General features: G+C 36.2%; 1 protein-coding gene across 1 annotated transcript in view; it reads right to left on the bottom strand.

Annotated features, from left to right (window-relative positions):
• The window catches only part of AIMP1 (aminoacyl tRNA synthetase complex interacting multifunctional protein 1), a 31468-nt gene that overhangs the window by 9384 nt on the left and 3350 nt on the right, over positions 1 to 18734 (bottom strand). Inside the window, exons 2-5 of the mRNA XM_054294133.1 lie at positions 6287 to 6420; positions 5428 to 5541; positions 3004 to 3162; positions 321 to 532 (exon numbers count right to left, since the gene is read on the bottom strand). Of these exons, the coding sequence (XP_054150108.1) occupies positions 321 to 532; positions 3004 to 3162; positions 5428 to 5541; positions 6287 to 6420 (619 nt within the window). The remainder of the gene's footprint in view (positions 1 to 320; positions 533 to 3003; positions 3163 to 5427; positions 5542 to 6286; positions 6421 to 18734) is intronic.

The following is an 18734-nucleotide window of genomic DNA, read 5'->3' as shown; positions in this document are numbered from 1 at the left end:
TATGGCTTCTCCACTACATAGTAGGAAACCTAAAGGAAGAGTAACATCTGTTTAGTTTAGGAGTTCAGTGTGCACTGATGGCAGAGGAATTGGAATAAGATCCCAGGACAGAAGTTTCTGCAATCAGAAACTGATTTGGGGTAAGGGTACTTCTCTGGTTTTTGGCAAATGCTGTTAAGTATTACTTCCATCTGCATTTTATTTTTGTTTTCATGACTGTACAAATCTTTTAGCAGAATAAAAACATATCCTATAAACAGATGAATGCCTTAAGATACTTTAGGAAAGGAAAAGCTATCAGTAAATAATTTTGTCAATACCTTATCCAGAGGAACATGTTTCACTAAACCACTGACAACAGTCCTTGGGCTTGCTTCACCAACATCCACTTGTTCAACATACAGAGTGTCTGCATCTGGATGCTTTTCAGCGCTAATAATGCAGCCAACACGAAGATCCAGATGAGAAACATCTACAGGTTTCGCATTGCCACTTCCAGCAGCTTGCTGCTGTTTCTTCTCCTTCTTTTCACCTATTAGAGAACATTTTGTTCCATGAAATAAACATTAAAAAAAGCACAACTAACATATATGACTACTGCAAGGGAAAAGTGAGCTACAGTCTCAGAAATAAGCATAAATTCTGTGCAAAACACAAAAGAATAAAGAGTTAGCACCTCTGTTACCAGTTTCCAGTGGTGAATTATCGTTCACACTTCCATTTATGTCATTACCTAAACTTATGACCACCTTCTGTTTGCAAAGTCACCCTGAATTTAAGTGTAGCTAATGTGTGACACACATACTCTGACAAAGGCCACATGAATTATCTGATCATCCCTTTCACATAATTAGCAATTACCAGTAAGCCTTGCCATGGTGTTTCAGCAGCAAAAGGAAACTTGAGAATCACAGTCCAAAGGGTTATCAGTGCTTATCAGCATGGTACACAGTCACGAGCTGTGAGGTCACTGCAGCTGCACTGTTCCAGCTGCAATGCAACTCTTCAAGATGACATTAGCCAAAATTCTGCACTTCCCAAACACAAGAGTGCATGAAAATGCTCATGGCTTATGAGATGCCCCTGGTGTGGTGCCTTTACCCCATGATCATCACAGAAAAGACTGTGTAGTATAAAACAACATTGAAGCAAAACTCCCCATACTCAGCTGCTTATATAAATCATGGAATCATAAAATATGCAATATTCCTTTCAAGATGAGCAAGTTACATGCAGTTTATAGATAAGACTGTGCTGTTTTGGAGACATTAAAGACTTGTTTAACAGCTATAATCTCTGGGAGATTAAAAAAGTCTAAGATGTGCTTACCTTAAATAAGCATATTCTGTTATTCTTTCATCCAAGATAACTTACATATTAATGTAAACTAAACTCCCTTCTTAATGGAGCAAAAAAGGTAAAGTGGACACAATGTGCATTTTGATTTCATTCATAATTCTTCTAGTACAGGCATGAACTTAAATGATACATTCAATAATAAAAAGGCAATTTTTTTAATATAAGCAACAGCTCTTCAAAAATACTTGCTCATTTATGATGAAAAGCTCTAAAAGCTCTAATGATTTGGGTTTTTAATGTAATTGACAATTTGATTAATAAAATCAGTCGTATATACAATAATATAAGAGACACTGGATAAAAATCCCAATCAAAATAGCTAACATATAATACCTAAGATCATTTCAAAGACCTGCTAAGTTTATCCTTGGTATAATTCCACACTGTTCTCCATGACATTCCTCTACAAGAGAAATGAAACCTTTCCTCAAAAGAGAACACAGCAAACGCGTACACGGTGTATATACATACAGATACATAAAAAATATCCATTTCAATGCCACAGGCTAAGGAAAAAAAATGCACTCCTCTGGCCAGTGTCAGAGTCAGTCCAGAATCCATATACAGAGAAATCATACAGATAAGATTTGCAAGAAGCAGAACAAAGAAGATGAAAATAACCAGAAAGGAAAGAGATGACATTGGTGACAGAAAGCAAAGGGATTTGAGATAGTCCATAATTTCATTAATTTCTAGACTCAAAAACCAATTTTACGTATTGGTTACTTCAACTGTTAAATGCAATACCTACAACAGATGCTGAACTCCACAGAAACAGCCTGTGCAGGACTACTATTTAATGTTTGTGCTATATTTCAGCATAAGACAAAAGTCTAACACTGCTTTCCATATGAGATGAGCTGAGTTGGTCAAAGCATCATCAACACCAAATTTGCGGGTTCAACCCCTGTTTGGGCCATTCCCTTACAAGGTGGATTTGATAATGCTTGTGGGTCCATTTCAACTCAGAATATTCTGTGATCTGTCTTTGTCTGACTGAATTTAAGCTACTTGTATTGTACTTTCCCCCATCATATATAGAAAGTTTTATTTTTCCTTATAACTGAATGTTTGCTCTGTAGCTGCTGAATACTTGAGGGAAAAATTTAATTGCCTGCTATGACATGTGGCCTCTGCTTTTGTATTTACAGCTCTGTCGAATATTAAGGTGTCAAAGGCTGAAATACATTAAAAAATATAAAATAGCTTATAAGTAGCTGTACAACTCACCAGGAAAAAAAGAGACTGTGCGCTATCATAATATCCAAATTCTGCAAACCTGTGCAAATCTAATCATAGCAAATTAATAATAATCTGCATAAGAGAATGATTGCAAAACACAGTAAGTTACAAGATACAGTTGCACAGAAGTACAAGTGTCCAACAGACATGCCTTGTTTTTTGCTGGTGGTGTTTTTTTAAATGAGAAAGTGCAGTCACATTAAACAGAATTTGGCATGTATCCCATGCAATGAAGACTGTAGCTTACCTGACAACCATCATTAGCTTCAAGTATTTTCAAGATTTAAGAGCTAGCATGACTCTTCCTACTGTAGCTGTATGAGAGCTTTTTTTATCAAAATCGTGCAAAAGCACTTGCATAAATTAAATACCTCAACTGCCTATCAGAGATAAGAAAAGTACCTTTTTTCTCTACTTTTTCTTTCTTTTTCTTTTCTTCATCTTCACCTTTAATTTGATCTTTGGAACCAGAAGATGCTGTAACTGCTGTAGGTTGTGGAACATTCTCCGAAAACGAAGTTGTAGAAAGGGTTGTACCAGTAGGAACTGCAACTTGCTTTACTAAAATCAAAACCACAAAAGTTAGGGGCAGCACCGGAACTTGGAACACTGACATTTCTAAATGTACAACGTAGATGAAAGAGCAGAGAGAACTGAAAATTTTGCTTAATATACTAAACCACAACCGCTGAGTAGTGGACCACATTACAAAACACGTTTCAGAACTTAATCTATATATGATTATTATGATCAATAAAAACAAAGTGTTCGATTACACATTTTTATATGCGAAAAAGTCCTAAATACAAGAAAATATATAAGCAAACAACATCTCTTTTTGTAGCTGATTTCAATATCTAGTTATTTTTTTTACCAATTCCCTATTTCCCATTTGTTTAGTTTCAGTTTATAGCTACTAGCTCTTGTCATACTGGAGACTATTCCATAAATGAGTTATGCACAAAAGCATTTTTACAGCATATTCAGATCATCCATCAACTCTTATGATTAACTTTAGAAACTGAGCCTGAATAAAACAAAATTACCTGCAGCCCTAATGTGATCTGCTGATTTCTCTTTTCTCTACATTCTCCACATTACCTTCAACAGCTCTATTTAAACTGCTGATACAGTTTAATTCTGTAATTCTGTAATTCAGTTTAATACAGTAATTCTGGAGATTGCACAATCAGTCTCACCAGACGGAAGTGCAAGAAGCACCTCTCTTCTACATTCTGCTCTTCAAGAATCTCATCAAGGCTTTTAACCCAATAATTGCACAGGGTAAGCATCATCAGTGCACTAGGCAGTACCATCAAGGTTCCCTTTCCCAAGCAAGGTTAGATGAGAGGATCTTTTCAAGTTCCTTTCAATCCTTTCAATGTTTTATCATTAACAACTGACACATTCTTCTGGTGTCACCATGACAGAATTCTCCATTCAGAATACATAAACTGAATACATGCTTTATTTTTCATTTCAGATATATAACTTTCCTTAAGAACTGCACTTAGTTAGTTGATGCCTGTCCTCTTCAACACACAAGTGATTTGCACAAATTATATTCTTATAAACAGCTTTCTAAAATAATTTGAATATGAAATTTGTTGTACCAACATCCACTCGCTTGCTAGTTGGGGAAAGTCTTTGTTTCTCAGGTTTTTGAAAAAATACCTTGTGATATTTTTGATCTCCCGTGTCCATCTAATTTCTGTGCTTAACTACTTAGTCCCTTCAGATCTAACAAACATCTACTCCCTTCAAAAGAAAAGATCTGAATTTAGTCCTACTACCACTTAGATGAACTAGCTAGCTAAAGGAAGATGCACACCAAGTATTTCCTCTGCCATCTTGGACCAATATACCTTCAGACCTTTCTCAAGCGCAACAGATTCTGTGAAATATCCCACACTTGTCAAGAACTGCTGCAGACTAAAAGACAACTGAGAAATATAAGTAATCGTTTGGTTTAGTACATGAAAAGGCTTTATTGGTGTCCAAAGGAGAAAAATAATTCTCTGTATTCACATGTTAATCTTTTTGAAGACTGAACGTGCTTTTACACCAGTTAAACATTCAGTGAAGTTAAATGCCAGCATCCAGATACACTGGATACCATCTTAAACAATTTAGAATTCTGATAGCATGGGTTAATAGCAATAACTGTTGAGGGCAGAAAAGGACTTTTTGGCAATAATTTTAAAAGACAACACAGTGTATCTGAAACACTTCAGTTTTGGGGTTTTTTTCTTCTTTCCTTTTTTTTTAGTATGAAGTATATAATGATGGTATAAACTGAATAGAACTACATAGAGGAGAGCAAAGAAAGAATAAGTCCAAAGGAAGGCTGGTATAAAGCACAGAATCATAAATTCAGAACACATTGTTTATAAATTTACATAACCACAGCTTTCCTAGTAAGTCCCTGATCATCTGTACTTTGCACCATGGCTTGATCTTTCCATAGTGATTTTTCAGTCATGCTAGATTAAAGCAAGAAGAGTTAGACATATAGCAATTTCTACAGAATTACAAGGAGTCATTGTCATCAGTGAGGTTCATGGCCTATTATGCAAGGCACTGAAAAAAAAAAAATACAAAGAACTAGTTCCATGTCTGATTAAGTTTAGTATATAGATCTGTCAGGCCAGCAGTTCATTAAAATATTGGAATCAAGTAACTTTTCATAGGCATGAAATCAGGGAAAATCCAGAATTTGTAAGAAGTACCATAGAGTCAGATGCAGAACAATAAAACTCAAGAAGAATTAAGATAGTTTTGTGCTAACTACATCAATTTGTATGAGAGTAGCACTTTTTTCCCCACCTCCATTTCGAATTTCAGCCTGAATCAGCTCCTGTTTCAATCCTTCAATTTCTTTCTTCAGTTTAGCATTTTCTACACGGAGCTTCTTCTCTTCTCGGAGAGATGCTTGCAAGACTAGAGTTGACACATTAAAAAAAAAAACCAACAGGTTTCAGTAACTAGCATTCATCACTATGGACACAAAGGTATGTTTTTAAAGAAAAGTGAAACATGGTGAGCCAAACAGCACAAAAGTGAAAAATTTCAAGGAGTATATAATCAGAAATACTTAGGAATTATTTTCTTTGTTGTTGAAATAGACATTTTAACAATAGTTATATAATCAAATTGCCTCCCAATATACTATCTTCTCAGTCCCCTAAACAGAATCACAAGAAAAAACTCTGAGAAACCTACAGAAAAACCTTGATGATGTTTGTAATAGAGACCATCTTTGTTCACTGATACAGTTGAATACAAAGTATCAAAACTGAAGCTATGACACTCTTGAGAGAATGCCACAGTTGTGAAAAATCAGTACTAAATTCAGGATAAGGCATAGTCTCGTATTCTTTCCAACTCTTTTTCTGTCTTCATATGGAATCATGTTCTATCAAATTTCCATAATTTGTGTTTTAATTCTTCCTCATCCATACCTCTTCTATTTCAGAATAAGCAGCTTCAAAAAAGCCCAAACCAAACGAGAACAAAACCCCCACAGCCCACATGACAGTCAAGTGGGGCTACGATTGCAAGGTTTATCTTGGAGAACTTGAAACGCTTTAAAGGCTGACACACCAAATATTCTCATTTTCTCCGATGTGCATTTACTGTTAACCATCTGGTTAATAGGTTTAGCATAAGATAGATAAATCCTTACTGGCTTTTTCCTTGAGCAGGGCAAGTTGCTGCTTGAGGTACTCAATAACTTGATCGGCCTCAGCACCCTTCTGCTCCAGTCTGCTCAGCACTGCATTGTTGGCTGCCATCTTTACCAAAAAACGGGATAAAAACCTAGACAAAGAACAGCCTAAAATTAATGACTTCTTAAAGTAATAACATCATTATCTCTTACCATGTCAAGCAGTTCTCAAATGAGTTGCTGAACAAAGAAATTTGCTAAGTGAAAAGTTGGGCTCCTACCTCCTAACGCAAAGTCCAAACAAAAAGCAATGTTAAACAGAATCTGATGTTTGACAGCTGCTTTCAAGTGTTTTGAAATAAAAGCTATTTTTCTTCCCAGCAGAAAATGTGTTCTTCCTTCACGAAACAGGGAAAAGGTGGGGGGGCAGTGGGGGTGGTGGGGATGTGGAAGGAAATAAAAGGGGAAAGATTGGACCGGAAAACACTGTATCCTGGGCTTAACTAAAAAAAATTAAGTGTATATCAAATTTTATTGAGACTAAGAAAATGGAATCATGCCACAAAAATTTCCAAATGTTTCCAATAAATTCATTCAGAATATACTGAATACTTCATACATTGTGCTTGTGCATATATTAAGACTTCACTGTTTTAATAGTCATAATTCATAAGTATTTTTACTTATCTCAGATAAAAACAACTTTTATTAGAGGTTTTCAGAGTTATTTTAGCACCAATTTTGACTATTTGATTTTGCACCCACTGAAATGGAAGGGCCAGCACACAGACAACAAAGAAGCAGGGAACACAAAAGACCAGCAAAGAGCAAAAATAAATGCTGTCTAGCCTTTTATGGTATTCACCATTTACTAATGTTTCACTAATGTTCCAGAATGTAGTTATGCCTTGTGTACAGACTTTATTTTTTGAAAGCTACCAAATCTGGCCTACCTTCCTTCTCAGGAACATTTGTGTCTAAACACAAGAGCTCCAATAATGGCAACAGAATGATGAAAAACAGTTACAATCACTCATATCTGCAGCAGAGAGTGCTTTTTCCCTCCCACTCAGTATATAAATGAGAAAAGAATCTGTACTAACAGCTGCCTCTTCTGTAAATCAAGAAAACTGGTTACAGGTGGGAAGAAAAGATCTTTACAAGCAATGGTGATCTAATTCCTGTGAGGTGATTCAATTCCTGTAAATTTGTCCATGAACTGCAACAAATGAAAGAATTGGTAAGAAAATGGCAATCCAGGCACATGTATTGGCTCCTCAACTTTATCAAAATACAGAAATGCCTTTTCTCATATCAAATTGGCAGATAACTTCCTATTTTATTCCAAGACTATTGTAACACTATGATCTAAATCTGGTTTTAACATACAAATAATATTCCCTATTGGGATATGCAACAAAAGTCATGCTGAAGAAAAAAGAGATTAGGAATAACTGAAAGGTGAACAGCTACAATCACACTCATGCCAAGGCTAACATACTGTCTCTGCTGCACTCTAAAAATCAACACATGTTTTAGATCTGATCTTACATTATAAATAACTCAAATGTCCACAGGAATATATTTAAATTTTAAAAAATAACAGTAAAAACCCCAGAAAACTAACTACAATTATTCTGGAATAGGGTATTTAAAAGTCATAGTGTATTTAAAAGCTCCCAGAGTAAAATTCACAAAGCCAGAGAGAGGTGTAATAGACAGATGATGCATGGGGTATCTTGAAATGTGATGCAAGAACCAAAATCCTGCCTTCTTTGCAATGCAGTACAAACAAAGTCTGTTCTACACACACACTGTTTCACTTAAAGATGTGAGAGTATTATGGCCATCACACCTTCCACTCATCCACAACAGATTTTTCTTCTAAAAGAAAGAAACTCTCTTGGAGCAAAGAGCAGAAAAATCTCTCCAGGACAACTAAATTAATTTTTATATTCAAATTAATGTCTGCTAACAAGAAAATAATTTTGTTTTCATGGGCAGACTGAAAACAGAGAGTTTCAAAAAGGAAACCAGTGATTCCAATAAGCTCCTAATTGAGATGTCAAATGGAAACAGACATAAAACTATTATGGCACAACACAGCATAATACAAAGCCTAGGATATTACAGTCTGCATACCAGTAAGATTTCTTGCAAGCTACAAATTCTCTCAGGGGAACACAATACTAACAGAGGAAACTTTTCCAACAACAACAAAAATGCTACTAAAACTTCAAAGTGAATAGAACTGGTACATTTTATAGATTTTAGCCAAGTTGGCTAATGAACTGAAGATCTGGAAATGAAGTTACATGATTACAATTTTCCCACTTGTCAAATAAATTTCTGTAAAGCCAGTATTGCAACAATAACACAAAGGAATATGTATTTCCGATGCTAATATGGACAGGCAACAGGCTGAAATGAACTGCTGCAGGAACAAGCACAGGAGCCCGTACAGCAGAGTGATAAAATTGTATCCAAAAAGGGCACATGAAGGAAAAACAGGAAGATCCACCCTTTTATTATTCTATAATATTTATATTCTATAATAATAGAATACAAAACACACTAAAAATATGAGAACTGCAACAATCAAAAGTTATACTCAATTTTCTTTTTTTCTTTTTCCACCTTTACTCTATTTTCTTTGCCTTCCGCTATCTTATCACCCTAACCCAAAAAAAAATCCTACAACAACCAACCCTTATTGGTGATACACAAACGAAAAATTAGAAAGAAAACCAGAAATAATATAGCTTAAAAACCAGATCACAGCTTACTGCAGATATATTCTGACCTGCTTAGGAAAAAATGTCCCAAAGAGCAACTGAAAGTAAAGTCACTTCATCCAATCGTGCCTAATGAGCTCCTTTCCCCTGCTTTGAAAAACAGGTATGGTGTATTTACATTCAGACATTCTGGAAAAGTGCTTAAGTTACCTGCTTGCTTAGCTAAGGGAAACTGGTTTATCTCAGACCTCTGGGGACTGCTGGGTTATTTGCAAGACACTCAGGACCACTCCAAAACCCACTTGCTCCACTCAGTGGAACTCAATCTTGAAATGAAGGACTCAAGCTGTACAGCTATTCATTACACTGCACATCAACTCATGAGAGCTGTTTCATTTCTCACCATTCTACCTGCTGATTAAGAGAGTTGCCCATGTTTTTTTAAACTGAAAGCACTGCCTGATGCCATCTTCTAAGTAGCTGCAGTTTCCTTGCAGGAGAAAACAGGCACTATCTCACTTTGCTGCTCAAAAACAAGTAGTGTGGAAGTGTCCCCAAAGTGGCAACTCTCTATAACAAATCAAGACTTCTCATATAAGTACAAATTATCCCCAAATTTTAACATGTTTTACAAATACTATATCAACACTGGCCTCAACTTTAAAATATATTCAAATCAAAATCAGAACACACAAAAGAGGCTAAAAATGTATATCTGGTTGTACCTTACTTTTCAATGCTGTCGATTGTTAAAAAAAAGAAAAAGCCAAAATCCTTATAAAATCAATGACAAAATTTAAAACTTAAAACTAAAAATTAGTTTTGGAATCTATCCATAGTCTGAACATAGAACCAATTACTTTCCACTATTGGAAAAGCAACCACTAAACAGAAAAAAACCCAAAACCACAAACAAACAAGCAAAATAAAAAGCAACACCTGAAACTGGAAAACAATTGATTGCTACAGCCTAAAACAATTAGCTCTGAGCATTCCTTTTTCTGGAATGCTGGAAGTTTTAAAAAGCTCAGCACTTTGAAGCTCTCAGCTTTTTCTTGCAATGCGTTGCTAATATCAACACAAAAAGATTACAACTGCAGGAGATTTAACCACAAGTGCCTCCTTCTCCTCTCTTCCTCTCCCCCGTACACATTAATTCCTTCACAGTAAGAGGGTAAACTTTGACAGCCCACCACACCTGGACAGCATTCTCCTCTGCATGGAGCTTTGCACTCACCCATTGCAGCTCTGTGCTTGCCATGGAGGAATCATGAATTCCTAAAGCAAAGCTAATTCCATTCACCTTTAACAAAGAGCAGGAAACAACCACACAAAGGCCCAGGTGGCATTTTCTGTGAGGCACACGTTATTGGTATGTTAATGAGTGCCAACCAAGATCTAAGATTTTATTTTCTCACAAGAGGAAAAAAAAAAGATCTGACATGCTGGCTTTTCAATTGAGATTATCTGTTCAAATCAAACAGAATCAGTGGCATATTCTAAAAGTTATCAACACCACAAAGGTAATTTCTCCAATGCTAACTAAAGTTCAATAATTTAAGCTATATAAAAATGCTTAATGTTAATTCCTCTTCCTAAGCTTTTGGTCTTAAATCCTAAGGAGATGTCAAATTAAACTCTTTTGCTTCCTTTGCAGAACTGTGGCCAATTTGTATAGCAAAGTATGCTACTCTCTGTAAAAAGACCAAGTACCATCACTTTGTTTCTACAAGAAGTGCGTTCAAAACCTTCTATCTGAGCATCTTTTCTGAGTATGGTCCTTTCTGGCACACAATCTTACAAAAACCCATAAACATAACAGAATGTGCCAGCTGTTTGCCAGACTCTGCTTTCCTGCGCTTTGCACTTCTATGAACTGTGAGGATACAGTGAACCAGATTTGAGAATCTCACATCACACCTTTTTATTCTGCAAGGTAAGGAGCAACAGTTAGCAGATCAAAACAGAAGAAAGCAGACCAGAAGTATGTTTTCTTTGGCTGAACCAAAGTATCACTGCAACTAGGCAACTGTTGTAACTCATCCCATATTTTCTCATGTTGGAGAACTGAGACCCACGCTTTATAAATCAATTCTTTCTTAAAGGTTCCTTCTAACTTCTGATAAAATATTCTAGGCCTGATGCTGTCAGCACCTTTTGCTAAGATTTAGAATACCTGATTTGATGAGTTCACATTTTTGGAAGAAAAACTTAAAACAGATCTTAGTTCTCAAATCTCCGAAAATTTAGGCTATATAAAAAAAATCCAAGCCAAAACACAAGAGAGCTACAACTAATTAGTTCTGAGATCAAATCTTAGTTTTGACTTGATCACCCTCAAACTTCACTCTAAGTAATGCAAAGAAAGTGAGCAGCAATTCCCCACTTGTCTTAGGGAAGCTATAGCCTGAAACACTTTGCTACAAATTTTCAGTTAAACAGTTCTGTTGCTAGGATATTTTGGAAATGAGGTACATTTAGTAAGTTTCATCACTACCACAAAAAATTTGATATTTCATTGGCTTTATACCTGTTATATGTTGTAAAACACAATCATGGCTTTTATACCCATATATCCCTTCTCAGGAAATGAAGTTCCAAAAGATCATGTGATTCCACCCTTAACAGACAGAAAACAATCATATTTACATCTTGGAAATGTAGGTTTTCCACAGTTTTATGTGTGGAAAAATATAATTCCTCAATTAAAAAAAAATTCCTCAATTACAAAAAAAAAATCCTCAGTAAAAAAAGTCAAATATAGAGCTATTCACAAACAGTTTAAAAAAAAATGTGCCTTTTAAATCCATATACAAATAGGCAAAGTTATCAATAACGACCAATATAATGCTGAGAAAGAAAAGAGAAGAATTTTAAGTATTAGGTATTTCTGCATTGCATTAATATCAAACCCATCATTTACTTGTTATAATGGAGCAAAAAAAAAGACAGTGCACTTACACTTAAATATCATTTCAAGCACACTTGAGGCATGCACATATCAGTGAAGATTTGACTACCAGCTCAACTCTCCTTCACAATTAAGTTTATTGTTAGCACTGTAAGGGAAGAATGTATGTTTCCTGAATAGCACAAAGTTCACACATCTCAAAGTACAATCCAAGGTCTTAAGCAAATAAATGTGTGAAAGTATTCAAAATGTACATGGTCACCCAGGTCCTTCTCCACATATGGCAAAGGAGACCTATCAAAACATTTTTTGGCAGAACAATGGCAAACACTTTAAAAGTAACAGCAAAATTTAAAAAAAAACAACAATAAACAAAACAAACAAAAACCAGCCAAACAAAAAAAAGACTCCCGGAAAACATACAAACAAAAATCACTCCCAAAAGAAACAAAAATAACCCACAAAAAAATTTTAAAGTCATGAAATAAATCAACAAAAAAACCTCCTAACCCCAAACCCAAACCACAACTCCACAACTGGTCTGGTTTTGGGGTTTTTTCCCAACATTTGAGCAGTACTGTTAGATTGCAGTATAAAATGTTGAAACCTAGAAATTATCAAATTAATCAACATGGGACCTGATTTTTGACTTGCAGTACTAGACCAGCAGTTCCCTGCCAGGTACTAGAGATATGGGTACTACAAAAGATGAAATGAATTTCTAACTACTACCCTGGTATTTTTCTAAAAAACCTTTTTTTTTCTAAATTTTATTAGAAAAATTCTATTTTTCTAAAAAAGGAATGGTCTTTTGAATATGAACAAAATGAAGTTACAGCCTAAAATATTAAGAGGGTGTTACAAAATACATCAGCACAGCTTTAAAGATTCAAAATTGCAGAAAGACATCAGATCTTGTCATCCTTTCTCCCCAGAGTGTGATTGCTGTAACTGGGGCTTTAAACCATCACACAACCTGGTTTGTTGGTTTTTTTTCCATTTAGCTCTTAAATACAATTTATTATGCATTCCCTGTGCATAAGCTTCTCTGTGGTCAGTATTGAAAGGAATTTGCCAAGCACCAAATTAGTAGGCAAAGCTGCACATTTTTGCTGTATGTTATTTCAACTCACATCTTTGGCACTGAGAAAGTCAGAATAATTGCTTTGCAGATTTTCAAACACCAAAATGTCTAATACAGTCCATCCACGTAGGAATGTTAGCTCTGTGGAATGATTTGCTAGCTCTGGAGACTACAGTCCAACCCTTCTGGCTGCCAGATAAATCAGGCTCAATCTCAGCCGCAGACAGGTCCTTTTAGTAGTCCTAAGAGCCTACCCCTCCCAATTTTAAAGGGCTGTAAATAGTAAAAACACAGAAAACTGAACTTTTTCATATTGAAAAACACTGCAGCATGAAAGAGATTTTTTAAACATATGATGGAACATCACACGAAAGGCCCATCCACTGGTACCAATTTTGAGACAACAGAAGTTACTTAGTAATGACTATTTTTAAATGTGAAGACAAGTCTGCCTTGAAAGGGAATGATGCACTGAAGTTACAAGTAAGTCATAGCATTAATGAGACAGGCAAAAATCAGATCTATGAGAAGCAATGAATGAGGAAGTAAGGCATATATTACAACATATAATGAATGAAATTGACTGGCCTAATTTGCATTAAAATTGATGTCTGGGATTGATATGGTAGAGCTCATTAGAAACTCAAGAGTGAGGAGTAAAAGTAATTTTCATTCCATTTCTATGTCAAGACTTTAGTAGATGCCACATTGTATTCATTAACTGCATCATACCTTAACACACTACAGCTGCAACACTCAAGAGGTTAACAGTACTTTCAGCTTTATTCACATTCCCGATGTAAACTTGTGCTAAATGTCAATTCAGGGAGAAATTCCTACTAATGCTTGCCTCAGCCCAATCCTGAATCAACTCTGCGTTCTTTCCCACCTCTGAGGAGACACTCCAAGGACTAAACAAAGCAGAGACATGATCACCCTTAAGGAGTTCTGCCCAGGTTAAGACAGCAGTCAAGCATTTGGATGTGGTCTGTAACAAAATTTACACCTTAATTTATTAACCTGAGCAGTCTGCCCGGTAATTGAGCAGCCAAGGATGGCTCACAACACAGCTCAAGGAAAGCAATTGCTTTGAACCACTCGACTGAAGTCTCAGCAGGTTCCACACCCACTGCATCTGCCAGGTCCCTGCAAGTGCCCTGGAGATTCATCTGGCTGTGCTTTGTAGTGCTGGCTGCAGCTTAAGTAGCAGCTCATATGCCAAAACAGTTGGACAGCCTTATGTATTTTTCAACAATGTTTATCTTTCAAATCCCACTGCATTAATATTTTAATAATACTATCAAAATCTTTCAGTAAATTATCATCATGTGCACAAGAAATTCCCACAATAAATCCCATGATGGAAAAAATGCAACGCCCACAACACGCTGCCTCATTTCTTTGACCATAATCACCGACTGCCAAACACAAAATACATCCAGGTCTTTGGAACAGAAACCTTACATCAAAAACTGACAAAGTTTTTTGTTCATTTTGTTTTTCTTTCATTTTGTTGGGGTTTTTTTGTGGTTATATATAGATATGTGTGCATATACAAATATATATATATATATATATATATAAAAAAGCATTTGCTATTCATGTCTCAAAGTATCCTCATAAAACTTCCCTGACAGGTGATGAACTTTACAATTACCGACACACACATATGCCTATAAATTCAGAAATTTAAGAGGACTCAGCTGCATCTGGACAAGTCTGCAAGGTCAGCATATGTCACAGGAACTCAAAGAATCTGTAGTGTGGTTCACCCTCTAGGGTTTTACTGGGAAAGTAAAGTGAAAGCTTTAGATTACTGTTGTAACTACAGAGTAAACTACTCATAAATCAGAGAGAAGAATCAGAACTGCACTGAAATCTACCTGTTGATGCCAAGTAGAACAGCTTCTTAGGCATTTAACTGATTTCTGTAACTTTATCCTAAAAAAAGCGAACATTAACACTACTTCCTTAATTTAGAGCAAGTACAGCAGTAACAGAAAGGAAAAGAAAGAAAGAGCTGTTTACACTCTCTCCCTAAGAGAAGTCTCAGTTGAGAACAAAGATGTATTTTTAAAATACCCCTCAAAATCTGGTATTCATCTTTTGGGTCTGTCATAGCAATAAGGATAAAAATATTTGTCAAAAACCTTAGCTGCTAAAAAGATACTTCAAAAATATCTTTTCCTTAGAAACTTGAAGTTTGAGAATAAGAATGTCATTAAACAATGTATTTTATGTCTGCAACAGTCTGCAAAATAATGGTGTTGGTTGGGTAGTTCATAGGAACATTTCAGTTCCTAATGCTCTTAATATCTGAAACCTGGCTGCTAGTTATCTTACAGAGTACAAGTGTGTTAAAAAAGAACCTTGAAATTTACTACTTTTACATTAATATCAGCTTCTCTACATGTAAAAGGAGTATCTTGTAGCGCAGCTACAGGATTTAACCATTCAATTAAAACAAGTGCTCAGGTTAAAAATAACCATTATTTACTCATAAAAGCAGACGCCATGCAGATGTATTTTGAAAGAATCAGTGTCCTCTAACTTCAGACACATTAACAGCTGCTGAGGCAGAACCTTGAGGAATTCTTTATGTGGGCCAAATAATACCTGAACAAAAAACTGAAAACGTGCATGTTTGTGTGCACATCTGTGCGTAACCAATGCAAGAATAATGGCACATCTTTTAAAAGGGAACAACAAAGCTGTCAAACAAAATTTTCAGGGTAAGAGCAGTCCTTGATGAACTTGGAGCCTGCAGCTGCAGCATCTTATTTACACACACACAAAAAAAACCAAACCCACACAACACAAATAATTGTACTTTCCAATGCTGAATTCACTCACATAATAGGATGATATTTTAATGAAAACCTATAAAGACACTAACTAACCCTGTGCAGAGAAAATAATTTATTCAGCAGTGGAATGAAAAGTCTAAATGAACTTTTGTAACTAAAGTGGGCTGACAACTAATCCTCAGCAGCCAGAAGCAGTTTCATGTCACTTCAAAACCACGTTCCAGCACTATCTACCACATCTTTGTAGTTGTACGCACTGAGAAGCACTTGGGGTTCACAGCTTTTAAAACTTCCAGGATGAAAATTATTTCTCCTCTTTTAATGCTGATCTGTGCAGCAGGAAATAAAAATTCACAAAAGCAAACAAACTCCCTGTGCACTCATCTTGGATGTTGAGAGGGCTGATGTCAGCTATTAAGACTGATAGTCTCTGACAGAAGAATCCTCCAAGCAGCTTTTGGGAAATAGCCATTTTTCATCTATGGATTCAAACTATAGAAACAAAAGAAGTTTTAAGTTAGCTAAATTCTAATTTTGCTGTGTTCCAAATTCTTCAATTAAAAATCCAATAATTTTTAAGCAATTATTTTCAATTGACATATGTTGGTTTAACGTCTTCAAAAGTGCTAATTTGCAAGTAAGTTTTCAGTAAATTGCAAAGGAAAAGAAAAGACCTGTGTGTGCCTAGGTCTTATCATGAGCGTTATTTTATAGAAGGTCATTTGGATGTGAAATTACTTACCCACTGTGATGCAGCAGGGTTAACTGAACCCCTCAGAAAGGATTAATTTCCCAGGGGTGCGATTCAGTGTCATAGCCTAGCTGGCAACAGCGACTTCCTCAGTGTGTGACTGTTACCAATTATGAGAGCCCTTGACACAGAAGGTTTCAAACCTTACAGTAGGACTAGCAGATGTGCTCACAGAGGTGAACTCAGGGCCTTGCCTCCAGAGCAGCTGCCAGCAAGCCAAATGCAATGCCTCTCGCATGCCATGCACCAGCTCCTGCACTCCTGGGGGAACAGCAGTCCCCAGCCACCCCCGACAAATGAGCTGCTGAAATGATCTGGCCACTTATCTTGACAGTCTGAAACAAGATGCCACTACAAAGCTGTATATTAAACTGTAACTGAGAAACACTCTGGGATAGAAATCAGATCCAATAGCCACGGATAGTTTCTGAGAGAGGGTCCTGAAGTCACAAACTAAGCTTTACACTATTAATTCATACTCAGCTATGCTGGAAAAGCTCCTGATGAGAAGGAAATGGAAATAGAAGTCTTCATAATAGGTGGTTTTATGCCAAAAGATTGAAGTAAATGACCTCAAGAATACATGTGCTAACTTGAGGCAATTTTTGATGATATTTAATGCATTACCAGCTGCAAGGAATTCAATTTTCTCCTAATCCTGAATAGAATCTCTGTCAGTGTTTAAGAATTCTGAGGAAAGGATGAGTTCTACATGAATTGTGTTTAGCAGATGATGATTAAACACAGTACATGCTGCTTTCTAATAGGAATGCTAGTTTAATCTTCCCTCTCTGCAGTTCTGGAAGTCAAAGAACAGTTTCTAGGCTGTTAATTTATATTAAGTGACATAAGAACCTAAGAACTGAGAGTGGTGAGGCACTGGTTGAGGCTGCCCAGAGATTTGCATCATAAGCAATTGTTGCCTAGAAAGAACAGCAATCTGGCACACTGAACTTTGTAATCAAGACTGACAGCAATTGCCATGCCTAAAACCACTTATAACAGCCCAGAAATTTCTAACACTACTAATCTTAAAAGCATTTGCTAGAAGCACAGAGCATACTCAGGCAAGAAACTTTTCCTATTTAAATGTAAACACAGATGTTTGGAAAGTTTAGGAAAACTCAAATGGACATGGTGACAATCTCAAAACATTTGGAGCCATCATGCTACCCAAGCAAACTAGCACATTTTTATTATGCTCAAAAAATCACTTTCTCTTGTTTCATCTATCAAATCTTTTCAACTGACTGTAACCACAAGGGCTGTATTTTCAGGAGGAAAATACATTCTTGCAACATGTTTCAAGGTTGTAGTGGACTTCACCATTAAAAAACTCTACGGCCCAAAAAGCATAAAGGCAACCAACAACTCAATCAATTAACACAACGCTACATCACAAAAACTACAGAGAACAACTCCTCACCTGGGAGTCTACTAGCCTGCCACACCTGTCTGCTCCAGTTTAAATTAAAAAAAAGTTCAAACTTCTAATTTCTCTAGAACTCAAGTCTGAGTGACATAGGATAGAATAAGGGAGAAGCAAGTCAGGAAAGGCCTGACCAGCCACAATTTTTTATAGGTAAACTGCCTCAGCTGCTCAAGAGGCTGCCCAAGCAATACTCACATTGAACTCATACATACTCAGACCCCCCTACAACTGGCACAGAGATTTGCCTTTGTTCAGATTCCCCTTTCCTGTCTCTCAACTTTTTCAAGACACTTCAAAGAAGATCAAAAAGCTTGAAAGAAGTGCAGTTGTTTAGTCTACAGAAGAGAAGATAAATGGGAGACCTGGTCTTGTTCTTCAAAGACAAAGCAAGTTGGTACGAGAATGGGACTAAACTGTTCACCAGGTCTGATGCAGACATGAAAAAGAAAGCAAGATTTAAGTTTTGGAAAACTTTCAAGTAAGAGTAATAGACTGAACAGGCTGCCTTTGGAGGCTGTGGAATATCCATCACTGGAAGGTTTTAAAAACAGGCTAGGCAAACATCTGTCAGAAGTGATTAAGTTACAGTAGATGAGAAGATCTTTTGCTCCTCTTCTGCTAAGGTCCTTTTGTTACACCCAGTATTACAAACCCAACCACATTTCTGTCTTTTACATGCCTGTGTTTTATTTAAGTTAAGAAAACCATGCAATAAAAACCTGTCCTTCTGTGATATTTCCACATAT

This window comes from Melozone crissalis, unplaced genomic scaffold (assembly GCF_028551555.1).
Source record: "Melozone crissalis strain CALT ecotype California unplaced genomic scaffold, PUWL_Pcris_2 ptg000006l_1, whole genome shotgun sequence".
In the NCBI taxonomy this organism is placed as follows: Eukaryota; Metazoa; Chordata; class Aves; order Passeriformes; family Passerellidae; genus Melozone; species Melozone crissalis.
This window is presented reverse-complemented; position numbering and strand designations above follow the sequence as displayed.